This window comes from Mytilus californianus, unplaced genomic scaffold, assembly GCF_021869535.1.
Source record: "Mytilus californianus isolate M0D057914Y unplaced genomic scaffold, xbMytCali1.0.p SCAF_35, whole genome shotgun sequence".
NCBI lineage: Eukaryota > Metazoa > Mollusca > Bivalvia > Mytilida > Mytilidae > Mytilus > Mytilus californianus.
The window spans coordinates 1645335-1669785 of record NW_026262685.1 but is presented as its reverse complement, the minus strand read 5'-3'; the positions used below and the strand labels follow the sequence as shown (position 1 = coordinate 1669785).

General features: G+C 33.4%; 1 protein-coding gene across 1 annotated transcript; it reads right to left on the bottom strand.

Annotated features, from left to right (window-relative positions):
- Window positions 1-9941: 9941 nt before the first annotated feature.
- On the bottom strand, window positions 9942-24201 carry LOC127736655 (uncharacterized). The gene is made up of 8 exons (XM_052247213.1): window positions 24042-24201; window positions 23390-23493; window positions 22185-22316; window positions 20820-20996; window positions 19585-19694; window positions 18067-18184; window positions 12201-12428; window positions 9942-10203 (listed from the first exon to the last, which is right to left on the bottom strand). Exons 1-8 carry the CDS (start codon window positions 24125-24127, stop codon window positions 10040-10042), a joined length of 1119 nt encoding a protein of 372 aa, XP_052103173.1. The 5' UTR covers window positions 24128-24201; the 3' UTR covers window positions 9942-10039.
- Between the last annotated feature and the right edge of the window lie 250 nt (window positions 24202-24451).

Here is a 24451-nt window from a genome sequence, read left to right as displayed (position 1 = left end):
TGTAAACAAAATTTATTATCTATGAATATTCTATATCTCCCCAAAAGAGGCGTGGTTTGAGAAACAGCTGTATTTACAAAGTGCAACCTATAGCACTGTGATACTGTTAATTTTTTTTGAAAATGACCCTCGTGTTAAATAAAATCAGGAGAAATTTAGCCCACCTCTTTCATGTATAAAACATGATATAGCGGCACACAACTGGTTTACATTGGACATGTGTTAAGATACGCGTTACATCAATCAAACATATGAATCAGCAGATATATGTTGAAGCTCCCATGCCAACTTGAATATACATATTTGAAAACACAATTATTGCTTATTCACTAACTCAATTATTATGATTACGATCAGTTGTGCGAATTTTTATAGATAGTAAAGACCATAGCTATAACAACGGACACAAGTACTGCAACGCCAACACCACCCATAAAAACAGCAGAAATTCGAGAATAGGGAGCACATGTTGTACTTCTTTTGTACGATGATAAAGATGTTTTGTCAATCTTATCGTCTACACGGACATTGTTTCCGTTGTAACCGGTAGCACTCATACTGCCTGGAGTAGCAAATCCTGCATTACTTTGTTGCGAGGAACACTTTGTTGCAAAGAACAGGCCAAAGGACCAGCTCGTATATCTGTGTTATTGTCTGGAAAGGTAATGATAATAACATGTATTTTACATTTGAATAAATTCTTTGATGCATAAAACATTAAATACTAACGAGAAATGCATAACCAATTTTACTACGGGTAAAATTCTATAATTGTAAACAAAATTTCAAATGAGTAATGTAAATTCTACAATTAAACATGGATGACTATGAAATTCATGCACACTATTTTGTCATTTTTTTCAAAATAAAAAAAAAGGCTTCTCGAACATTTCTAAGTTTGAATTCTAATGATCCCTTTACAAAATCATGAAACATTCAAAAACTTAAACAATACAAGTTTCTCCGTGGTCGAACTCGATATAGTATTTCTTGTTTTTACCTCTCCAAGTAAATTTGTAATTTGTGATGTAGCTCTTTTCCGTCTTTTTAAACCAGTAAGATCGGGACCTTTACATGAGGAAAAGAGGAAATTCCTTCCTGTTCAGTTTACAAATAGAGGAATTGATGCAATCAACATCAGCAACGTTCTACATCACAAGGAGGTAACATCTAAAATTCCACTTTATTTTCAAAATCAGTCTGTTCCTATTGTATCCTACAGTTACACCAAAGCCATTGCACCCAAAGTATTTAACTATAAACAAGCATTGCAGGACCTTGATTTAGAACAATACCTAAAAAACCCTCTGACATGTGACTGTTCCCACTCGCCTTATATTTACAGTCCCTCTGGCCATGTTATTACTGGGGATCTAAACATAATTCAACATGAACATCTCCGAAAGGTGATATCTCATGGTCCTAAGTTTAGAGAACCCCGACACATCAATTGGAACCATAACTTCAAAATAATTATGGATTCCATTGAAGACTACGCCAGAGAATGGGCTAAACGAGAAGAAGTTGAGCTGGTCACTTTGTCAGAATGGGTCAAAACAATCAGGTCTCTGATAAAATGTAGCATTCATAAGTTAAAAAACTGTGTAAATGATCGACCAAAGTCCGTTTTCAGAGACAAAGAGGCTGTGAAATGTCTATTATCTCTCCAAGATAAGTATGTTGTTGTTCCTGCGGACAAAGCTTCAAATAATATTATCTTTGTATGTAAATCGTACTACTACGAGTGTCTTGTAAAAGAATTAGGAATAAATGAGCACTCAGGTAATCCCACATAAAAAAACATATCATTTGACAAGGATGAGATTTTGGCGAATCACAAGTCCTTCATGGCTTCAATGAACATTAAATTGAACAGCAAATCGGAGTTACCTTGTTTGTATTGGATACCTAAGCTTCACAAAATTCCGTACACACAACGGTACATCTGCATGTTCGACTAAAGAATTGTCCATTAGATTGACAAAAATTCTGTCCGCAGTGAAAGAGGGTCTTCAGAAATACTGTGAAACTGTTTACTCGTGTAGTGGTATTAACCATTTGTGGATTCCAAAAAAATACTCTAAAGAACTTCTGGATAATTTTTAATCTAGATCTTTTTATGAAATTATTTCTATCAAAAATTTTGATTTTTCAACCCTGTATACCACCATTCCCCATGTGAAATTGAAAAATCGTCTGAAAGAAATAATCCACAATGCTTTTCAACATAAAAATGGTAGCATATAAAGTTATTACTTTGGGATACCATGCGGCATATTTTGTTGATAGTGAATAAAAAGGTAAAACATGCTACACAGAGGAATAAGTGATCAGTATGCTAGAGTTTCTAATTGACAACATATTTGTTGAACTTGGAGGTAGACTTTTTCAAAAAATTGTCGGCATTCCTATGGGAACGAACTGTGCGTCTCTCCTTGTCGACTTCTTCTTATTTTCATATGAGTCGGAGTTTCTTCAGACACTTGTCAAAAACAAGAAGATAAAAGAAACCAGGTCATTTAATTTCACATTCAGATATATTGATGATGTTCTTTCCATTAACAATCCAAACTTTTCTGATTTGGTTCCATTAATATATCCCCCAGAACTAGAAATTAAAGAAACAACAGACACAGCTTCCTCCGCCTCATTTTTAGACTTATACCTCGAATTTGACATAAACGATCATCTCAGTACCAGAATCTATGACAAACGAGATGATTTTAATTTTGAAATTATCAATTTCCTCCACCTTAGTATCTATATACCAACTTCACCTGCATATGGGATATACATTTCCCAACTTATTCGGTATTCAAGAGCTTGCAGCTGCTACTCAGACTTTATAAAACGTCACCAGTGTCTGAGCAGAAAGTTGATGAACCAGGGGTATGTCAAAGAACGTCTCGTCCTTTTTCTAAAAAAGTTCATCGGAAGGTACCAAGACCTTGCTGATAAATATTCCGTATCAACTTCACAAATAATACACGATGGTCTTGAAGTATAGATTCTGGGTACTGACGTTGTTTATCATCTTAAAAACGTGTTATAGTATTCTTTTATTTGTCTTTTTGAATATTACTTTTACTGTTTAGTCTATTTTTGGTGTTATTCATTTGAAGTGGCTCGGTACTTATACATTCCGTCATTGTGTTATTGTGCTATGGTAAATTTTTGTATTCTTGTCTTTCATTTTTGCTTATATGCTTTGTCTATATGCCTTTTTGTGTTTATTTGTTACATATTTGTTTGTTTTCGTTGTGATTAAGATTATAACACAATGTTGACTGTTGTACCCCTATTTTGACATTTTACCTATTATGTCTGTTTGTTTTGTTCACACATCATTGTCAATATAATGAAATTTAATGCGACTGGCATACAAATGAGAGGTTTAGCTAGCTATAAAACCAGGTTTAAACCACCATTTTCTACATTAGAAAATGCCTGTACCAAGTCAGGAATATGACAGTTGTTATCCATTCGTTTGATGTGTTTGAGCTTTTGATTTGGCCTTTGATAAGGGACTTTCCGTTTTGAATTTTCCTCAGAGTTCGGTATTTTTGTGAATTTACTTTTTACATGTTTCCTTAACATATCTGTAATTAGGCGCTAAATGTTGCTGGTTTGCAACGAAATAGCCAATACAATATATATTTGTAAAATTTTGCATTTGAGAATGTACCGGTAGAATATATCCCCGCCACACCATAAGAATGACATCAATAAAGATATGCAATTTTTAAGGACATCAGAACGAGTCCTTATTAAGTTCCAAACGACTATGTGGCTTAAGGGAGGAATTCTAAAACAGGTGACTATTGTTTAACTTAAGAGGACAGCTAGTACGAATGAAATTGATGTATTTCATGTATGGAATACTTGTTCGACCTGCCACGTTATGTACCTATTTTCCAATCTATCAAGGACCATATGTCCTGAACTGTACAAGTGAAAATAGTCAATATTAAACTTGACTTTTATTTTGTCATCAGTAACAACATATTCAAATTCGCAAAGCGTGCGCTGATTATTTCATAAGTTATTGCATGGAAACGACATAAGTGCCATTTTACAATAAATAAATGACCATAGCTCCTGAATAGAAAATTTGTGAAAATCGTCAATATTAAACTTGACCCCCAATTTTTTCATCAATAACAACATATTAAATTTGAAAAGCATCGATTGTACGGTTCATAAATAGTTGCACTGATTCGACATGAGGTGTAATTTCCAATTTATTAATGACCATTTCTCCTGAACGGTATAAGTAAAAATCGTAATTATCGGTCTCAGTAGCCTATTGGTCTAATAAGTTCATCTGCTGTTTCACTCGAAAGATCTACGTCATTCGGTCTCTGGTGAATAGTTGTCTCATTGGCAAACAGACACATCTTATTTTTATAATTGACATTAAAAGATAAACAATATAAAAAAAAACAGGCGAATTTTCCAGCTCTGAATTATGAATGTTCAAATAAAGGCAACAGTAGTATACCGCTGTTCAATAGTCATAATTCGATTAAGCGAAAACAAATCCGGGTAACAAACTAAAACCGAGGGAAACACATCAACTATAAGAGAAAAACAACGGAACAACAGAAACACTAAACTGCAACAGAAGCAAATGCCAACATACATAGAAACGGACTGCTTGATAACAACTGCATTATTCCTGACTTGGTACAGGACATTTTAAGAAAAAATGGTGGGTTGAATCTGGTTTTATGGCTAGCCAAACCTCCCGCTTATATGGCAATGTTGAAAATATACCTTAACGAAAACACTAAAACGAATCTTGCGAAAAAACTAAATTTGTATTTGAGCATTTATGTGAAAATAATGTGGAGTTATTTGTTCTAACTATACTAATGTGTTCAGTCATAATGAGGTAAAGCTGATTTGCTCTTATTGACAAAACAAATTAAAAGGGAACTGATTAGATAATGATAAATCGAGAAAATAGTAAAAAATTATTACAGTGATATAAATACCAGCATTTTGCATGCCTGTACAGAAGTATTGATCAACTAGGCTGGTAATAGCCGCGGACACTAACAGTCCCCGGTAGAGATAAAGGTCAAGTGGTAGTAATTATATTAACGGTACTAATTTTACTACACTAGATACGTATTTCACCACTTTGTCTCTTCAGTGGTTCTCGGTGCCAAAGTATTTGGAAATTCAAATCCTAATGCAAAACTAGAGAGCAACTTTTTCCAAGATTTATATCAGCAAATGTCAGTAAAACAGTATTAAGGCAGTTAATAAAATTTCCATCTAGACAATAATCGGTTCATCAAATTCATCAAAAATCCGATGACCGACATGCGACACAATAACAGAGATATCAATTAAGATGACAGTAGTTTACCGATCTTCAAATCATTTAAATCAATTAGAAAGAGACAATTCAAGGTAACAATTAAAAACAAAAATCAAGGGAATATCTTGAACGCCAAAATGAGTCCGTATACGTCGACATGGTCAGCCTCTCATGTTATGCATGCATCACTCGAGATGCAAAATCACACTCAGTGAAAATTTTGCAATCGGGAATAGGACGCACTCGTTAAAATTACAGTTCGGACGACTTTACTAGTATATTCAACAATCTAAGACCGCGAAATCATGTCGCAAGTAAGTACAGACACCAAAACATCGTATCTGGCAACCAATTTGTGATGATGACCATAAAACTTATGCAGTACTGTTGGAGCTGTTTATGAGTAAGGAGCACTACCTGTTTATGAAGTCCGTACAGTTTGAACATGCACGGGCGTAAAGTATAAACTAGATGTGTAAACATGGGACCGAGGGTAAATTACTGCTAGGAAAAAAGGAAATGTTGACAATTGGAAAGTTGAAATCATCACGTTTGTCATAGATTCTTGTCTGAATTCGCCCATCTGTTTCAATATCGAGGAAAATATCAAGATATGAAGCAGACCTTCTACTCTCAATATCTATTCATCAAACTCAGAAAATTAAAAGAAATATTTTGGTCAACGGTAATGTTTTATGATTTATAACAAAATATAGTTTTATTTGTTTTGTCATTTACAAAACAAAGTTATCTGATTTATCTTCCTTGAAGTATATATAGATACTTGCCAGTTTAATATTACACCTCCGTGAGATTGTATGACAGATATTATCCTTAACATGACAAGAACGACAACACAAATAACTGTTTGATAGAGGAGTTTGTATAACCATCTTATAGGCTGCATGATACTGGGAAAACGTGGCGCTACAATCGTAATTGACAAAGATTGTCAGTTTCCGGCTGACGGTCCGTGGTTCTCTCCGGGCACTCAGGCTTTTTCCAATAATAAAACTGACTGCCACGATATATTGCTGAAAATTGCATTTAATACCAAAAAAGCAATCAATCATAAACTGGAAATAGTTACTGATAAATTAAATGTGTATTCCTTGTGGTCAGCCATCTATAATTAATTTAATAACGTAATGCTAGTTCAAAACTTGTGCAGTCATATTGTCATACTAAAATCTTTATAGCAAACCATTTAAAAAATCTATTTTATCAATTTCTCCACGGAAATCATCTTTATAAAAATAGCATGTACCTTATCCATTACTTAATGAAATTAAAGATGTCAATGACACAACCTGAGTAATATTATGCTGATACTAATTTGATGCCATATCTAATTATGTTCTCTGTTCGACAGCACGACATGAAATTGAAACCCAATGCTAAAAGAGATGTTTGTCATTTCGACATACATGTACAAGTTTCACTCCATTCGGAGGTTACAAGATTATTATTAAATATGGAGATGTGGTAAGATTGCCAATGAGAAAACTATCCCACAGAGTCCAAATGACGTGGATTTCAGCTTTCAACAATGTACAAAGCTCATACCGTATAGAGAGCTATGAAAGGCCCGACATGATAACGTGAAACAATTCAAACGAAAGGAACTAACTGTCTGATTTATGACAAAAGAATAAAAGACAAACAGATATAAAAGACAGCAACCAACGACAATCTATTAATTACAATTGCTGAATTTGGACAAGAACATACAGAATGTGGCGGGGTTAAACATGTGTGTGAGCGCTTACCCCCAACTTGGGACAATGGTGTAACAACACAACATAAGAATAAACTGTAAAGGTCAGTTGGAAATGGCCTGACACATCATATCGGCACGAAACACACAAAAAACTCACATTAAGACAAAAAACACAAAGTATCGATCTAAGAGTACTCGCAGTTACTGAACGCTAATTAAAAGCCAATAACAAGTAATAAATAAATCCTGTTCTCCCCGACTAAAGGTATCAATCAGTTTACAATCATTACATTACTGTTCATCAGTGAACTAACTTTAGGACAATAGCTCCACCACTACATTTTTTTTTATAAAAGTTTGTTATTTATATTATGGTATAATGGATTTAAACAATTTCGAACTGCACGATCACCAAATGCCGTAAATTATGTAGAGGCATGTAGGCAGTTACCTCCTATTGCGGGCCGGCAAAAAAAAGATATTTGATAGTTATCGTCTTGCCACCTGTTCCGACATTGTAGAAACACATATCTCGTACCCGTGAACTCTTAACATGTCAATCTGATTAAAATTCAGACCTATATTAACACGCGTGCTCGTACATATAGTATAACGAAATCAGAGAACTATATTTCAATTAGATTGTTAACATTTCAAATCAAAAACCTATTTTAAAATTTTATTTAGTATGCTTGCAGAAAACTGTTTCTGCATTCGTTTGAACAATCAGCAAAAATTTCCTGTCACATGGCATGTGTTGTTTATCAACACGAGGAGTATTCAAAACTTTCCACTTCTGAAGTATCAATTTTTGTATACTCGGTCGCACTGCCTAAATCTTGTCATTGTCACGAATATTCGGATTTTTATAAAATTTGTATGCATTTAAAAGTCGTTAAACTGCATCTGAATATCTAATATTGGTATATCATAGTATTTAATTATTTTAATTAGAACTAGTAAGAAAGTATAGAATGTTCATGTATGTAAAAAGCGACGAAAAAATGAATTTTTCGATTAAATAAGGATTGTTAAAATCTTTCAACATAAATTGTTATTGCTGTACACATTTCGTTTTAATAGTATGAAAATATTAGGAATCACCAGATTTGTTTTGTAGTCTTAGTCATTATAGTTTTAGGGATGTATGAAAAAACAGAAACAATTACGATATTTTTTTCATTCTGTATAACGAGACAACAATTGATTTACCCGAACCAAAGAAATTTTGTGGACATCATTTCGAGAAATTAAAATTCAATAAAATGTATTCTATCGATGCTTTTATGTACATTATATTAAAGTTCCTTTTCATAAATTTTAATTGAATGTATCTTATAAACACATGAATTGTACATATTTTACGTTTAAGATATTCAGATGTAGTTATACGATTTCCAAATGCGTTCAAAATTTCATAGAATTTTGAAATACCGCCCAATTGCATAGATCCTTCTCCTTAATTTTGAAATAAAAGAGGTTGCATTCGTAACTAAGTTCTTATAATATTTGGATAATAATGTTGTTCATAGAACTTTATTCTAAAAACAGTTATCTTGTGGAAACTCATGCCCAAGCTAGAACACTATAACTAGCTTTATCTTACCTCCTATACATTTCTAGGAATATGATTGGTTAAAAGCGTCCGCGTGGAGACCGTGTATATTCCATATTAGGTTAGTAGGGAGGCGGGGCTTATTTCAATACACGGTTAGTAGTGGTGCTACGTCCCGTTATAAAAACAAAACGGTACTGAGTAAAAATCTTAAAGGTTTCAACAAACGAAGAAATTGATGATTAAGATTGAAATAAATTCATAAAACACATTTAAAGCTAACAAGTTGTTATTGTTGGCATCTGTTTTTGTATGATTATTGGAAGTAGTTTCGTAATGCTAACGGTATTGAATTCAGACTTGCTCATTTTGATAGGTTACTATTCTAAATATCACACGTTAAGATAGTCGGTAAGATAAATTCGTTACATAGTGTGCTAGTGACGTAATACGGTATATATGGGGTCAGTAAATTCCATATGGGGATTCGAGCTTCGCTCTCACCCCATATTGAATTTACTGACCCCATATATACCGTATTAGGTCACTAGCACACTATGTAACTAATAATATCTTTTCTCGATATACGAGGAAAGGCAGAAGAAGCATTAAACATAGAGACAGAAGCTATCCCAAATAAGGAATAATAAACTTACAATGTTCATATCTTCACCAGAACTAAATTTTGATAACAATAATCAAAATTATCTGTTTTGTATAAAGTGATTTTTTTTTATTTTGAGGTTTAAAATGTTTCTATGAAACCAAGTTTAAATATCTCGTGAAAAGGCAAAAATGTAAGATAAAGCATGAAAACTGCTCAGCTCCTGGGGATTTTGGCGTCTCCCCAGATCCCTGCCTATTATTATGCCTCCTATTGAACAGGTTCTAATTTACGGTCCTGAATTCGGTACTCATCTAGTCAAGAATTGTAAGGGGAGACACCTCCTTATAATTTCCTTCCACTGATAGAGATTAAAAGCGATCTCTGCAAATAAATTAGTTTGACACTTACACCATGTTTTATGTCTGTCCAAAGTTTGACCTAATGTTTTTATCCATTATGGAAGTTGATGTTGATATCAGATTTTTGGCAGTTTATGTTATCATTACTTCACTACCTTTCTGGTCTATTTGTGAAGACATAGGTTTGCTTTCCTCAAGATGTCTCTTATTTGGTGTCGTTGGGTTGCAGTCAATCGTTTTCACAATTAGTACTTTCGTCAGAGCTGTGTATTTATTCGACCATTCACTACCTATTGAAAACCAGTAAAAATTGTATATGTGTCTATTCTCATATTTGGAAATTTCTTTCAAGATTTAAATGGTATGTATCCATCTTTTCAAGTTTTTTATGGAGGTCATTTACATGCATATTTTTAAAATCCTATAACATTTTAAAATAATAAACGATCCAAATTAAGGTTATTTTTATCTAATTTGCAGCCGTGTCTGTAATGCTGTTTTGTTGTAGTTTCGAAGATTCGTTTTTATCGTCTATTGGCAATACGGAAGTACAAGCACTGTCAGGAAAGCTCTCATTTTCTCTTCTAAGTTTGTTCTGTATTCGTTCAAATGTAAATTCTCTTACGAAATATGCTGGAATAAACAAAACATGTGTTAATTATTTATATTAAACCTAAGGAAATAACATATTGTAATCCTTTAAACAGTGAATCTCAGCAAAGAGCTGCTATTGAAGTTTGTTTGCCGTTATTGCAGATGATACAACAGGTGCTCTATTTAAAAAGATCTAACAACTAACATTGCTCGTAAGTTTTACTGAAATCTTCATGATTCCTTTAAATTTCACATGTTTTTTTTTCTTCAGAATGGCAACAGAGTTGTAGGTATACATGCTATCTCTTTCGTAAATATACCTGCTAAATAAGCAGAACGCAGTTTGAATTGGTGTGATGTTTTACTTCGTTTCTCGAATGTTTTCTTACAAGAATGGTTAATTGAATGTTCAAGTAAAAGAGCAATTTAGTTTATGCAAGTTACTTCTTCTCATCAGCTAGTGTTAATTAATTGATTAAGGCTTATAAACGTTAAGTGGCGAATAGTACATTCATTATAACATATAAAGGTTAAATGAATATACTGGGTTTGTTTTACAATTTATCAACATGTAGAATTCATTTTTTTTTTTACTTTTACGTGTTGGCTCACAAGTCAACAACAGTTCACAAGAAAATATTTCACTGTACCCGGAAAAAATAATATCACTCCCAGTCTTTGTCTATCGGAGAAGAAGTACCTGCCAGATTTGATGTATTTGATATTCAGACTTGGATTCAGAGTTCGGGGCCTCTATGCTAGGGGCGGTTACTCTACCATACTTTAATTTAATAATTGTTTTTGTGTTTCAGAACACATTTTGAGATTGCTTTGCGAACACATTTTTAGTTCCTGGGTTTTTTTCCCGTTCCTTTAATTTTATAATATTGGCTTATAAAGTAAAATAATTGTGATTCAAAAGCTGAATTTTGTTCGGCTTTATTCGGATAAAAAATCAGCATTGCATTATATTGAAAAATGAAGAATTGACAAAATATTGGGAAATGATATAAATTTCTACGTCCCCCAACCCCATTTTCAGCTCTATAACGATCGAGCATTAGAGTAAAGGTTAACTATATGATGTATTGTGTTTTGTTTGATGTTTGATGCAGGAAATCTTGTGGGAGTTTTACGTTATGGAACCTAGTTGGAAGTTTTGCCCCACACAATCTTTTATCTAACACTAACACAAAAACTGATCAAAGATATACTAAGCTTATAATTTGATAAGCCAGACGCGCGTTTCGTATTTTTCCGACTCATCAGTGGAGCTCGAATCAAAGCAGCTGGAAGGCAAAATCCAATAAAGAGCTGTATTGTATTATCTTTGAAACACGAAGCATTTAATATATGGACTTCCAGTAGGACAGATAACATTCACAACTTGTAAGCCTGGTGTGAGTTTTCTCATTGTTGAAGATCGTTCGGTTGCCTATAATTGCTTACATCCACTTCATTTCAACTTTAGTGGATAGTTGTCTCATTGGCAATCATACCAAATCTTAGTATTTTTGTACTGATATATTTTTACAACCACTGGGTCGTTGCCACTACTATTTTTACCTATTATGTCTGTTTGTTTTGTTCACACATTGTTGTCATTATAATGGAATTTTGTGCGACTGTCATACAAGTGAGAGGTTTAGCCAACTATAAAACCAGGTTTAATCCACCATTTTCTACATAAGGAAATGCCTGTACCAAGTCAGGAATATGACATGTTGTTTTCCATTCGTTTGATGTGTTTGAGCTTTTGATTTGGCCATTTGATAAGGGACTTTCCGTTTTGAAATTTCCTTGGAGTTCGGTATTTTCGTTATTTTACTTTTTTTTATCATATTGCCATCTGGGATTAAATTTAAAAAAAACAATCTTACCTGTGGGTCCCATGTGTTGTTCGGGGTAATCAATCTTACCTGTGGGTCCCATGTGTTGTTCGGGGTAATCAATCTTACCTGTGGGTCCCATGTGTTGTTCGGGGTAAACAATCTTACCTGTGGGTCCCATGTGTTGTTCGGGGTAAACAATCTTACCTGTCGGTCCCATGTGTTGTTCGGGGTGAGTTTTCTTCTTTTTCTCTTTGAACTTGATATATCCAAAGAATAAAACAGCTATAATGATTATGGCCAGTAAAACAGCAATGAGAGCTCCTATGATCGATGCTATTGTTGTTGTCTTATTTTCAATTGAAGAATCTCCATCAAATGCTGTGAAACAAATATAGTGATACAAACACATATGTATAAGGAATAAAACTAATGCATATAATTACTGATTTAAAATAGGTTTATGCATATGATTATCAAGATATAGTTTTTATTATTTTAAATTTGGTGAGGTTTTCGTGATTATTTTCTTCTTTAAACCTCAAGTCGACATGTATTTGCCGACTGTATTCTTATTAAAGTTCGTCCAGTCATGCACAGCAAGAGCTACATTTTACTGTCACTTTTTTGGATTTGTATGCCATAGAGGTAGTCGCCCATCAAGTACACATAATATAATGACTTAAGGACCACATCAAAAGTTCAATGTAGGATAAAAAAACTTAATTTAAATAGATTTTTCCTGGATCCCCCTCTCTTTTGTAACTTAATTTGAAAAATATTGATTAACCGGTATAGGCATATGCCTTGAAAGAATGTTTTGAAATGCATTTAAGCCTGCAATATCATGAGTGTTGTTTTATCAACAATGATTGATTGTTAGTTGCTTGCCATTCAGTGGAGGAGATGGAGAGTTGTCATGGCAAAATCAGTAAAGACTGCAGTGTACATGAAATTATCTCTGTAGTTTTAAATCTATATCCTATAGATACTTGTATAACATTTTTCATCCGTTCCCAGTAATTCTATATGGCTTTCAAATCTTGTGTTTATCTGTATCTGAGAAACAGGTCACTTTTTGAAATTTTCTGTTTTTAATGCTCTTCAACTTCATATTTGAGTTAGCCCTCAAACTGTTTTGATTAGAGTGTTGCTGCCTTCAAACTGTTTTGATTAGAGTGTTACTGCCTTCAAACTGTTTTGATATGAGTGTAACTGCCCTAAAACTGTTTTGATTAGAGTGTTGCTGCCTTCAAACTGTTTTGATTTGAGTGTTGCCGTTCAAACTGTTTTGATTTGAGTGTTGCTGCCTTCAAACTGTTTTGATTACAGTGTTACTGTCTTCAAACTTTTTTGATTAGAGTGTTACTGCCTTCAAACTGTTTTGATTAGAGTGTAACTGTCCTCAAACTGTTTTGATTAGAGTGTTGCTGCCTTCAAACTGTTTTGATTTGAGTGTTGCCGTTCAAACTGTTTTGATTTGAGTGTTGCTGCCTTCAAACTGTTTTGATTACAGTGTTACTGTCTTCAAACTGTTTTGATTAGAGTGTTACTACCTTCAAACTGTTTTGATTAGAGTGTTACTGCCTCCAAACTGTTTTGATTAGAGTGTTACTGCCCTCAAACTGTTTTGATTAGAGTGTTGCTGCCTTCAAACTGTTTTGATTAGAGTGTCACTGCCCTCAAACTGTTTTGATTAGAGTGTTGCTGCCTTCAAACTGTTTTGATTAGAGTGTTACTGCCTTCAAACTTTTTTGATATGAGTGTAAATGCCCTCAAACTGTTTTGATTAGAGTGTTGCTGCCTTCAAACTGTTTTGATTTGAGTGTTGCCGTTCAAACTGTTTTGATTTGAGTGTTGCTGCCTTCAAACTGTTTTGATTACAGTGTTACTGTCTTCAAACTTTTTTGATTAGAGTGTTACTGCCTTCAAACTGTTTTGATTAGAGTGTAACTGTCCTCAAACTGTTTTGATTAGAGTGTTGCTGCCTTCAAACTGTTTTGATTTGAGTGTTGCCGTTCAAACTGTTTTGATTTGAGTGTTGCTGCCTTCAAACTGTTTTGATTACAGTGTTACTGTCTTCAAACTTTTTTGATTAGAGTGTTACTGCCTTCAAACGTTACTGCCTTCAAACTGTTTTGATTAGAGTGTTACTGCCTCCAAACTGTTTTGATTAGAGTGTTACTGCCCTCAAACTGTTTTGATTAGAGTGTTGCTGCCTTCAAACTGTTTTGATTAGAGTGTTACTGCCCTCAAACTGTTTTGATTAGAGTGTTGCTGCCTTCAAACTGTTTTGATTAGAGTGTTACTGCCTTCAAACTATTTTGATTAGAGTGTTGCTGCCTTCAAACTGTTTTGATTAGAGTGTTACTGCCTTCAAACTGTTTTGATTAGAGTGTTGCTGCCTTCAAACTGTTTTGATTAGAGTGTTGCCGTTCAAACTGTTTTGATTAGAGTGTTACTGCCTTCAAACTGTTTTGATTACAGTGTTGCTGCCTTCAAACTGTTTTGATTACAGTGTGACTGTCTTCAAACTGTTTTGATTAGAGTGTTACTGCCTTCAAACGTTACTGCCTTCAAACTGTTTTGATTAGAGTGTTACTGCCTTCAAACTGTTTTGATTACAGTGTTGCTGCCTTCAAACTGTTTTGATTACAGTGTGACTGTCTTCAAACTGTTTTGATTAGAGTGTTACTGCCTTCAAACGTTACTGCCTTCAAACTGTTTTGATTAGAGTGTTACTGCCTCCAAACTGTTTTGATTAGAGTGTTACTGCCCTCAAACTGTTTTGATTTGAGTGTTGCTGCCTTCAAACTGTTTTGATTAGAGTGTTACTGCCTTCAAACTGTTTTGATTAGAGTGTTACTGCCTTCAAACTGTTTTGATTAGAGTGTTACTGCCTTCAAACTGTTTTGATTAGAGTGTTACTGCCCTCAAACTGTTATGATTAGAGTGTTGCTGCCTTCAAACTGATTTGATTTGAGTGTTGCTGCCTTCAAACTGTTTTGATTAGAGTGTTGCTGCCTTCAAACTGTTTTGATTAGAGTGTTACTGCCTTCAAACTGTTTTGATTACAGTGTTGCTGCCTTCAAACTGTTTTAATCAGAGTGTTACTGCCTTTAAACTGTTTTGATTACAGTGTTACTGATGAGTCTTATGTAGACGAAATGCGCATCTGGCGTACCAAATTATAAACCTGTTATTTTCGATGAGGTTTTCGTCCCACCCCCCAAAATGACTATCCTGTACGATTAATAACCTTTTATTTGAATGAAAAGTCCAAACACATTTAGGATCTAAACTTTGCATGTGTTTCTATAACCCAAAAAATCAATGTAGGATAATAACTCCCCCCCCCCCCCCCCCCCTCAAACTATGTGAATTAAGTTTGTTCTCCTACATTGATATTTTGATGTTGTCCCTTACATATATATAAAAATAACTTTTTATTCCATATCACTCCCAAAGTTATAGTACACAAAGTAAAGATGAATCAAAATACACTAAACCTATTAAGTGTCAATCTGCCTAAGAATCAGACAGTGGTGAAAACATGACAAACAAAAACCCATTTAAGTTTACATTTATGTAAGTTAAAATTGTATAATGGTGCACGAATATAGCATTTTGTTTCCTTTTCCTGTTCTGGTATTTCAAGATATAATTTTGTTGAATTGCACTAGAAATTAACAATTAAGAGAAACTAACTCAGTAATTTGCTAACATTCTAACCAAGGATTATCTAGAGATTTCCCGAATTACCAGACACGCAGAAACGAAAGACCTACCATTTCTAACTCAGGGTGAGGGTAGCTTCAAAATAGGAAGGTTAGGACGACGGGTTTATTTTCGGTCTTGTTTTGAAATTTTTCTAAATTGTCTGATTCTTACAAATACAGGCATTTAATTAGAACAATTGTAATGACTATCAAATTTAATTTAATACAATTAAGTGCATCATCATCTTTCTTTTAATCATATGTTTCACTTGTAGAGAGCACCACACCACAATTTGGCTCAATCTTAAATACACATTTTTGCAACTAGTTCCATGTGATTTTTAAAGTGATATAAATTATGAAATTTCATTACAATAAAGGAAAAGTATGTATATGGTTGAAGACTATATGTTGCCCTCTAGATGTCTTTTAGTAAATGTTGTTGTTAGGTTGCTGTCTCGTTGACGTATAATCACATCTCATATTAAGAGGTCAGTATTGAAAATGTCTTCAAAGATGAAAAAACTAAAAAATTAATTGACAGACCGTCTGTTATGCCATTTATCAAAAAAAGTTAATAAATTGAATTAGAAATTTAGATGCAATACTGACTCCTTCTCGAAATAACCAAAAAAGAGGAAATTAACAGTAGTCTATATATACTATATAAAAGGGGTAACTGAGGCATTAGGAGGTTTTATAAAATCTTCAATTAGTGCAGACCAACAGAACATAAACTTCATGTCAGGACTTCATTGTACAAACGTCAATTAAAGTTTGTTCAAAGTTATAGGTCACGAAAATCACATAAATATATGAAACAACGGAGACCATTTGAAAATAGTTCAATTTAAAAACACAGTAAATTAACATACTTACGACATGTATCTGTAATATATCAATTAGAATGTTATCAATACATTTTAGGAACATACAATGGTACAGGGGAAAACACCATGAATAATTGTAATTGCATAGGTACAGAACTAATGAAAAATGTTCACTTTTTTCCAATTAATACAATTTTATGTTTAAAAATATTCAAGTGGCAGGGACAAATAAGAATGTCAATTTAGAAGATGAAAAAATATCACATTGAAAATAATTGAATTTGTTCAAGTCTTATATTGAAATGTAAATATAAGCTTAGAAGAGAAAAAAAAACCCGACACATTATGTATAATTGTATATGTTAATGACGAACAATATAAAAATAACGTGTTTAGACAAATATACAACACTTTGTTTTTCCAAAACATTGAAATGGTAGGGCTTATTTCCGTATATCAATTTCATACTAGGACCAACTTTGAAACGTCACCTAAGTGTTCAGTTTCGCAGTTTCGTGTGTGCAGATTGAAACTTTATTCTCGAAAAACCTGATACATTTATTTACTGTTACAGTAATTGGCTTTGAACTAACTAACAATAACTGCGAGTACTCTTATATCGGTGAGTTGTGTCTATTGTTTCTATGTTGATTATTTTATTTTGTGCTTCGTATTGAGTTGAGACATTTGCAACTGATTTTTAGTTTGTTCTTATGTTGTGCTGTAACACCATTGTACTGGGTTAGAGGAGGTTGAGCGCTCACAAATATATTAAACCCCGCCACATTCTTCATGTGCCTGTCCTAAGTCAGGAAGGAGCCTGTAATTCAGTGGTTGTTGTTGGTCTATGTCTGTCATATTTGATTTTTGTAAATTGTTTTGTAGACATTGGGCTGTTAGTTTTCTCGTTTGATTGTTCCACTTTCTTCATGTCGGTGCCTTTGATTTATAGATCCTATACGGTATGGGTTTTTCTCGTCGTTGAAGGCCGTACGTTGACCTATAATTGCTTTTATTTTCGTCATTTGAACTGTTGTGGATAGTTGTTTCATTGGCAATCAGACTACATCTCCTTACCTTTATATTGATAGATTTTCAAACTTTTGAGTATTTCTTCAAACAGAAAAAAATCAAGACACGCAAATACTAAAATCTTAATGTTGTTGGAGGTATAGGTGTGTTTTGACTTTTACAGACAATTCCTTTCGGTTTAGGATGTTCATCGATGCGAAGTATGTTTGGGTTGTTGTCTCTTTGACATATTCCCCATTTCCATTCTCAATTTTATTAAACACTAAACATACTTCGCATCGATGAACATTAACGGTTACCAACAGTAATCTATTGCATCGAATACTATTTTGATTGTAAGATAATTGCTAAAAAGAAATCTTTAAGAATATTTCATATTTAATGTTCAAATTCCAACAGCTTTCGGCAACTGTACAATGTTCACCAACTGGGTGCAACAAGAAACGGGGAAACTTATATCATGAAATAATACTAGTCAGATCTCAAACTCACAATATGGCGTCAAAGATGCAAGCGCTCCACCAGTCGGCCTAACGGTGGGACTCTGTCCTTTATCACATTTACCTTTCTGTAGACTAACAGATAACGAAGACCCGGATGATGATATTGTCTGCAGAATAAAAGAATTTAGTTATTTACGTGTACTTCACTCACTGTATAGTTTATAATATCATTGTTGTTGTTTATAGTTATAGTGTTAGTTTCTATTTCATTTAAAACTTTATAAAATATAGAGTCGAACTAGAATTTTATCAAGATAGGTATGTTTTATTTCTTATTTCGTTTGTTTGTTTGTTAGTTACAAATGTATTTGTTTTTTTTGTTTTTTTTGTTTTTTTTTTGTTTTTTGTTGGTTTTTTTTTTTGTAATTATGCAACCAGTTTCAAAACTAATGACTAATGGCAGAGTTTACAAATAATGACGCCATTACAAGAAATATTATTAATTCCAATGGCTGAATATTTATTTTGGACTCGCAGATACCGTAGTTACTGGACTTTGAAAATTAATATGATATTCTTATTCAACGAATTTGTACGAGACTTTAAAGAAGACAAGTGTCGCCTGTCGTCTAAAAATACACAAGAAAATTTCAGTCACGTGAAATTTCACCTCAAACGAGCTTATACGTGAAACTCACGTGAATTGATTTCACGTGAGTTACTCTAATTTCGCGTGAAATTTCCAAAATTAAGTTATTCAAATAACATCTAAATTGTCAAATTTAATTAAAATCGTGAAAAATATCAGATTTGTTTTGTAAAGTTCATGTGAAGTTCACGTGAAAAATTTCATGGTAAATTTTAACGTGGGTTTCACGTATAAGCTCCTCTGAACTGAATTTAACGTGAAATTTTTCAAGTGAATGTCATGTGAGATTCATGTGAAATTCACGTGAGCAGAATTAGCCTGTGTAATATAAGCAAAAAGGTATGTTTAAATGTGAAAAAAAAACAAATCACTCATACAAAAATATAAGTAGGTGAACAACTTCGTGTCCTGTTCAAGAATACGTGCAAGAAGCTTTGTGGAATTCTTTCGAGCCGTTTTCAAGGAGATTTGGATTCAAAAACTGATATAAGAATGCAAAGATGGTTACATGTAAGTCAATGTTTTGGTATGGGAAAGTCAAAATAATCACTCAGATCAAACATTAAACTGGCAGGTGCACAACTTCCTGTACTTCGGATAAGTTTCGTCAAGCCGTTATCAAAGACTGGTCGACATATATATGTCGCTACAGATTCGCTATCATGCGACACAGCTAGTATACCAATGGCAATATGCAACTTATTGAAATATATATAGTTTTTTTTATTTTTATCTTCTCACAACGATATTGTCCTAGTCAATTAAGATTGTAGTCGAGCGCACCTGTCACGTGCGGGATTCGAACTCACAACCTCAGTGTTGACAGGCTAGTGATACATTAGTTCGACTACTTAGAAAACTCGGCCACCGAGGCGCCCTTATAGAAACGATACCATAAGTTCGAAGTAGATTACCTACCATGCATGTAAATCTGTAAAGGCTGACTGAATCAACTATTCCATTGTTAAACACCGTTAGATAAATAACATTCGATGATGCCACTGATGCCACACAAAACACTTCAGTATCTGAAAACATATTGATGCCATTATTGCTCATTAGAAACTGGTGAGTGTCTTGTTCCATTATTATAAATAGTGTCATTTTTTAAAAACAAAACATAGCCGATATATTACATGTAAATTCTGTGCTGGAACAAAGTGAACTTTACACGACTAGCCGAACGTAGTAGAACGTGTCTACCAAATTATTACATGACATATCAGTGAACATTTTTAAGGGAAGGTATACATATCAAATATATTGTACATTTCAAGCTATTGTTTATAGTTCATACATTTGATTGATTGATTTTCAGTTGTTTGCTAAACGTGCTGTGAAAAATATTTCATGCATAATCAGGACAAGTCATTTGTATTTTATCTTTACTGAACATATCTCGAATGCTTTTGCAGTTAAGCAGATCGTTAGTTTAATCGGTGTTGCATCGTTTAGTCTTTTATCATGTGCGTTTTAAGAAATTATATTTTTGAAACCCCTCTCTCCTTTAATCGAATTGTAAATTTATATGTGTTATATGAAAGATTTTTAGCTATCGAAAAATTGAAATATGGCAATAAATGCAGATTTGTAACAAACTTACGCTTAGATCAGACCTTATAGGTATTTTTTTCATCAGTATTTTGAGATACTAAACAGACAATACCGATAAGTAAAGGCATTGTATTACCGTGGATGAAACAAGAATACACGTGTTTTCGTGCTAAGCATACCCCCAATCGTAATCCAAAGTATTGAATAAAGGAAGTATGTGTCTGACAGGCACGAAATGTACATGTTCATTACAACTTATCACTGTTGATCTGCTGAACAAATATGAGGTGATTCTGTTCAGTAGTTTTTGATAAAGTGTGATGAATAATTTTCAGTTCGTTCAACATAATGAAAACTTCACAGAATCGGAAGTATAGGTATCTTATAGATCTGAAAAAAGTGCTCATACGTTACAAATATAAGTTACAACTCATCACTGTCAAACTGCTGACCAGAAACGAAGTAATTCATTTAATTATCTTGTACGAAAATTTGTATTGGACGAACGAACGGACAGAGTGATTGTAATATAGCCCCCGCTTTAAGATTGGGGCTATTTAATATAGCCCCCGCTTAAGGAGTGGTGGTTTAATAGTTACCAGAATATGCTATAATTGTAGCACACTGAGTGTAATTGAACTTCATTGTCGTTCTGTTCGTACAAACATCCCATTCTGATCCGGTTCCACAAGATGTTCCTGTGCCATTATCGTATGTGTAAAAGAAATTTCCAAGAAAAACCGAGGGACAATATTGTTTGGCATCTTGTTCATATCCTTCAAAACAAAATATGAAAATTAGACATTTAAGTGCAGAATTTTAAGATTTGTGTACGGGGATCATCACCTTTATTTTCAAATGAGCTGATACGGCAAAGCCATTTTTTCGCCCCTTGAATTTGAAAAAAAAGTATTTCAAATGTATCAAATAGCATTATTTGGGTGTTAAGGTGTTCTTCAGTACATTAGCCTCTATATATAGATATATAGAGATTTGATTATTTAAATAGTTGAATTTTTTCCCAGTAAATTGATTTCTTCAGACTTTTAAAAATTAGCAATTTGGGGAAAACTGTTAAAAATGCCATGATAACAATATTTTTTTTATGTTCTTTCAAACTTTTTCAATACTAGCAACAGCCTTACTCAAAAATGTAATTTTGTACCAATCAATTTTAAACGCATATGTGCATTTGAGTAAATATCTATTTGAGAAAGGCTGCTGCTCACATTTACCTGTTATGAGTATTTACTTATGCATGAAAAGGATAACAAAAATCCCAAAACACACCCCTACCTCCCACCCCTCCCAAAACACATACCTACCCCCCCCCCCCCCCCCCCCCCCAAGAAAATAGACGTACATAAAGGAAAGTACAATATTTATCATTTTGCATAGCGATAGACTGAATTAATAGGCATGGTCTATCATACATGTAATATATTTCCAGAAGAACATAATTATGTAAAGTATAAGGATAATCTGTGACTATTTTAACAGCAATAGTATTCTCATGAACCATAAAAGTATTCAACGTATTGACTACCAAATGTACATTAGAGCTACCCTTGGTAAAATGGCTACCAAGATCCAATGCATACGTTGTTTTTGAATATGTCTTCTTGTCTCGAAGAATTGGTTGCGGCACAAATATTTAAAGACTTTATGCATCTATATGGTTGTGGTCATTTTATGTGACGTCTACAAAAAAGGTTACGGAAATGAGATGACGACATTAAGAAAAATCATGGCAATTGTGATGCAACTGATTTAGACCTTTCAACCAAAAAATATTCAGCCAGAAATCTTGAAATTTTCTAACCTTGTCTTGAGAATTAATAGCATTTCCGACAATTAACTAAATATTGCTTTATCATAAAAATTGCTAATACGCTTGACAAGTTAATATACAAACGGTAACGAGTGCTAGTTAAATCGATAAGTTTAGAATATTTGTTACCAACCTTGTTTTACCATGACATTGTATTCTTCGTCGCCCAGTGATGAACTAGTCTGACAGATACTGTCAACATTACTGACAGCTGTGCCAGAACTTATAATGTATACACGCTCGTTGTTAGCATTGACTTCTTTGTCTGAAGGAAAGAATGTAGCAGTTTTCTTACAGCCAATACATTTGCAGATTCACACCATTCTCTTCAATGCCATGCAATGTTTTAGATTCACACTGAGCACACGGATTCTATTCTTAACTTTGGTCCTAAGCGTACCGTCGGAAGTTTTTTTCTAAGTTTCATGTCATGCGTACTGAGCTTGACATCGATATGGTTTAAACAGTTTACGGTACCTATATGAAAAGTACGGAGAGTCGTGAAGCTGTCAACCAGCAATAATGAAATATGCAAAGATCATCATGTTGTCTTCGGACGTTAAACAAGCACCAGTCAATCAACCAGTCAATGTGTCATGAATGATCAAAAATAAACCGGCGCATGCACCGTACAGGCATCTTTAAATAATAAATTATGAAAAATAAATTAATAAAATAGGAAACCAGCTTAATTCGTTTTAATTCACTTTAATACATTAAACAATCAATCCGTGATTATTTATTTACTTGGTTTTCTCTGAATAAAGTAACCATGCAAACACTTAATTTCTTCCCTAAACCAACATCTATGTTTTGAGATTATCTTATTGTCTTGTCTTGTTTTGTATCTGCTAACGTCTATGTCATTTGGTCTCAGATGGATAGTTGTCTTATTGCAATCATACCACGTCTACTTTATTTTAAATCACCCCTCCAAAACGACTGTGTTCTATTTCTACCGCTATTTGATTTGAAAGTGTGGTGCGGTTAAAACAAATCGGATCAATAAAATAAAAATGACACCCCTTTTCTCTGTTACTTATACGGTTGGCTTTTTTTTTCTTTGGGGGGGGGGGGGGGGGGGGGGGGGGGCGTTGGATTCTATATTATAATTGTTTTGTCGTAAATATGTGTTACGTCCATTCTTTTCCTTTGGTTAGTTTTTTTTGTATAATAAATTGCTTGATGCAGGCTTGTGTTTCGTTATTTGTGATTTTTGTTTTTAGAAATTAATAGAAAATAATAAAAACTTAATTTAAACCAATCGAAATAGAAACGTGCATGTTGTAATTTAAGATGAGATTCGTGTTAGTTGATGAGTTCAAATAGTACAATCACCTGACATCACATAATAAGAGAACGAGGATTCTGTTATTGTTGTCATTTTCATACATATATACACGTCCTGGTTACTTCCAAACAAGTACACTGTTGTTTTTCCTCTGAAAAAAGTCATAATCATGATAAGGACTAGGTATATATGTCGACGATATTGCAAACTTCGTATATAGACACGTATATTACGGTAAGTAGCATCCATACGTTTTGGAAGCATACTCAGAATTTTAGAACATAGAATAGACATTTTTACGAATTTAGCGTTTGAAAAAAGATAGCCGAAGTCCTCTGTAACTTTTGGAGAAATGGAGTCTTTAAATATTTTTCTTGCAAATCAAGAAAAATTAGCCTGAACATTACGTTTAAAGGATATAGTAAAAATTCTAATGTTTTCAAAACAAATTAATTGTTTTATGTTTTCTACATATGGCAAAATCATTAGATAACAGTTCACTTTCTCCCCAAATTGCACCGATTATATGTTTGATTTTACTCCTTTTGGTTGCTCTTACTTGACAGAGTACAGGGTGTCCTACAATAGAGTAGGTAACCTGTCGAAAAATTATATAATCCGGAATTAAAATTCGGTAAGATGAAAATAGTCTATTCTAAACATTAGATGTGTTTTAAGGTTTTTATTACAAAGACTTACTTTGAAATAATGAAATCATCAATAACACTGTGACACGTCCACTCGGTCACGCTACTTGAATATGATTGGACAACATATCCAGACATTTCATCACTTGTAAAACTTAAAAGTCCTCTTTCATTATCGTACCAGGAACTATTTCGTAAGGCGTAGGGATAATCACATCCTGTAGATAATATAACAATCTCGGTTATCATCAATACAGAATGTTGTACAGGACATTTTATTTCAGATTCTGACGGCAATAGAATCTATTACATATATCATGTGACAATTTATTCATTTTTTGTTTTATTTTTTATTTTTGTTTTTGTCTTTTTAATCTTTATATTTGTTGAGTAAGAAACTATGCGAAGAATGTTACAGAAATATAATAAAAAAAATATACGTAAAATACAGTAGAGAAAAAA

Bases quoted from the DNA above. Each gene is read 5' to 3' on its own strand.
- LOC127736655 (XM_052247213.1), bottom strand. From the start codon at position 24,127: ATGTCTGGATATGTTGTCCAATCATATTCAAGTAGCGTGACCGAGTGG. The intron at 12,429-18,066 runs GTGAGTTTGAGA...AGTAATTATATG, and splicing joins TGCATCTTTGACGCCATATT to CATTAGTTTTATTCCTTATA. The intron at 10,204-12,200 runs GTAAGATTGTTT...TGTTTATTCCAG, and splicing joins ACAACACATGGGACCGACAG to CATATTTCGTAAGAGAATTT.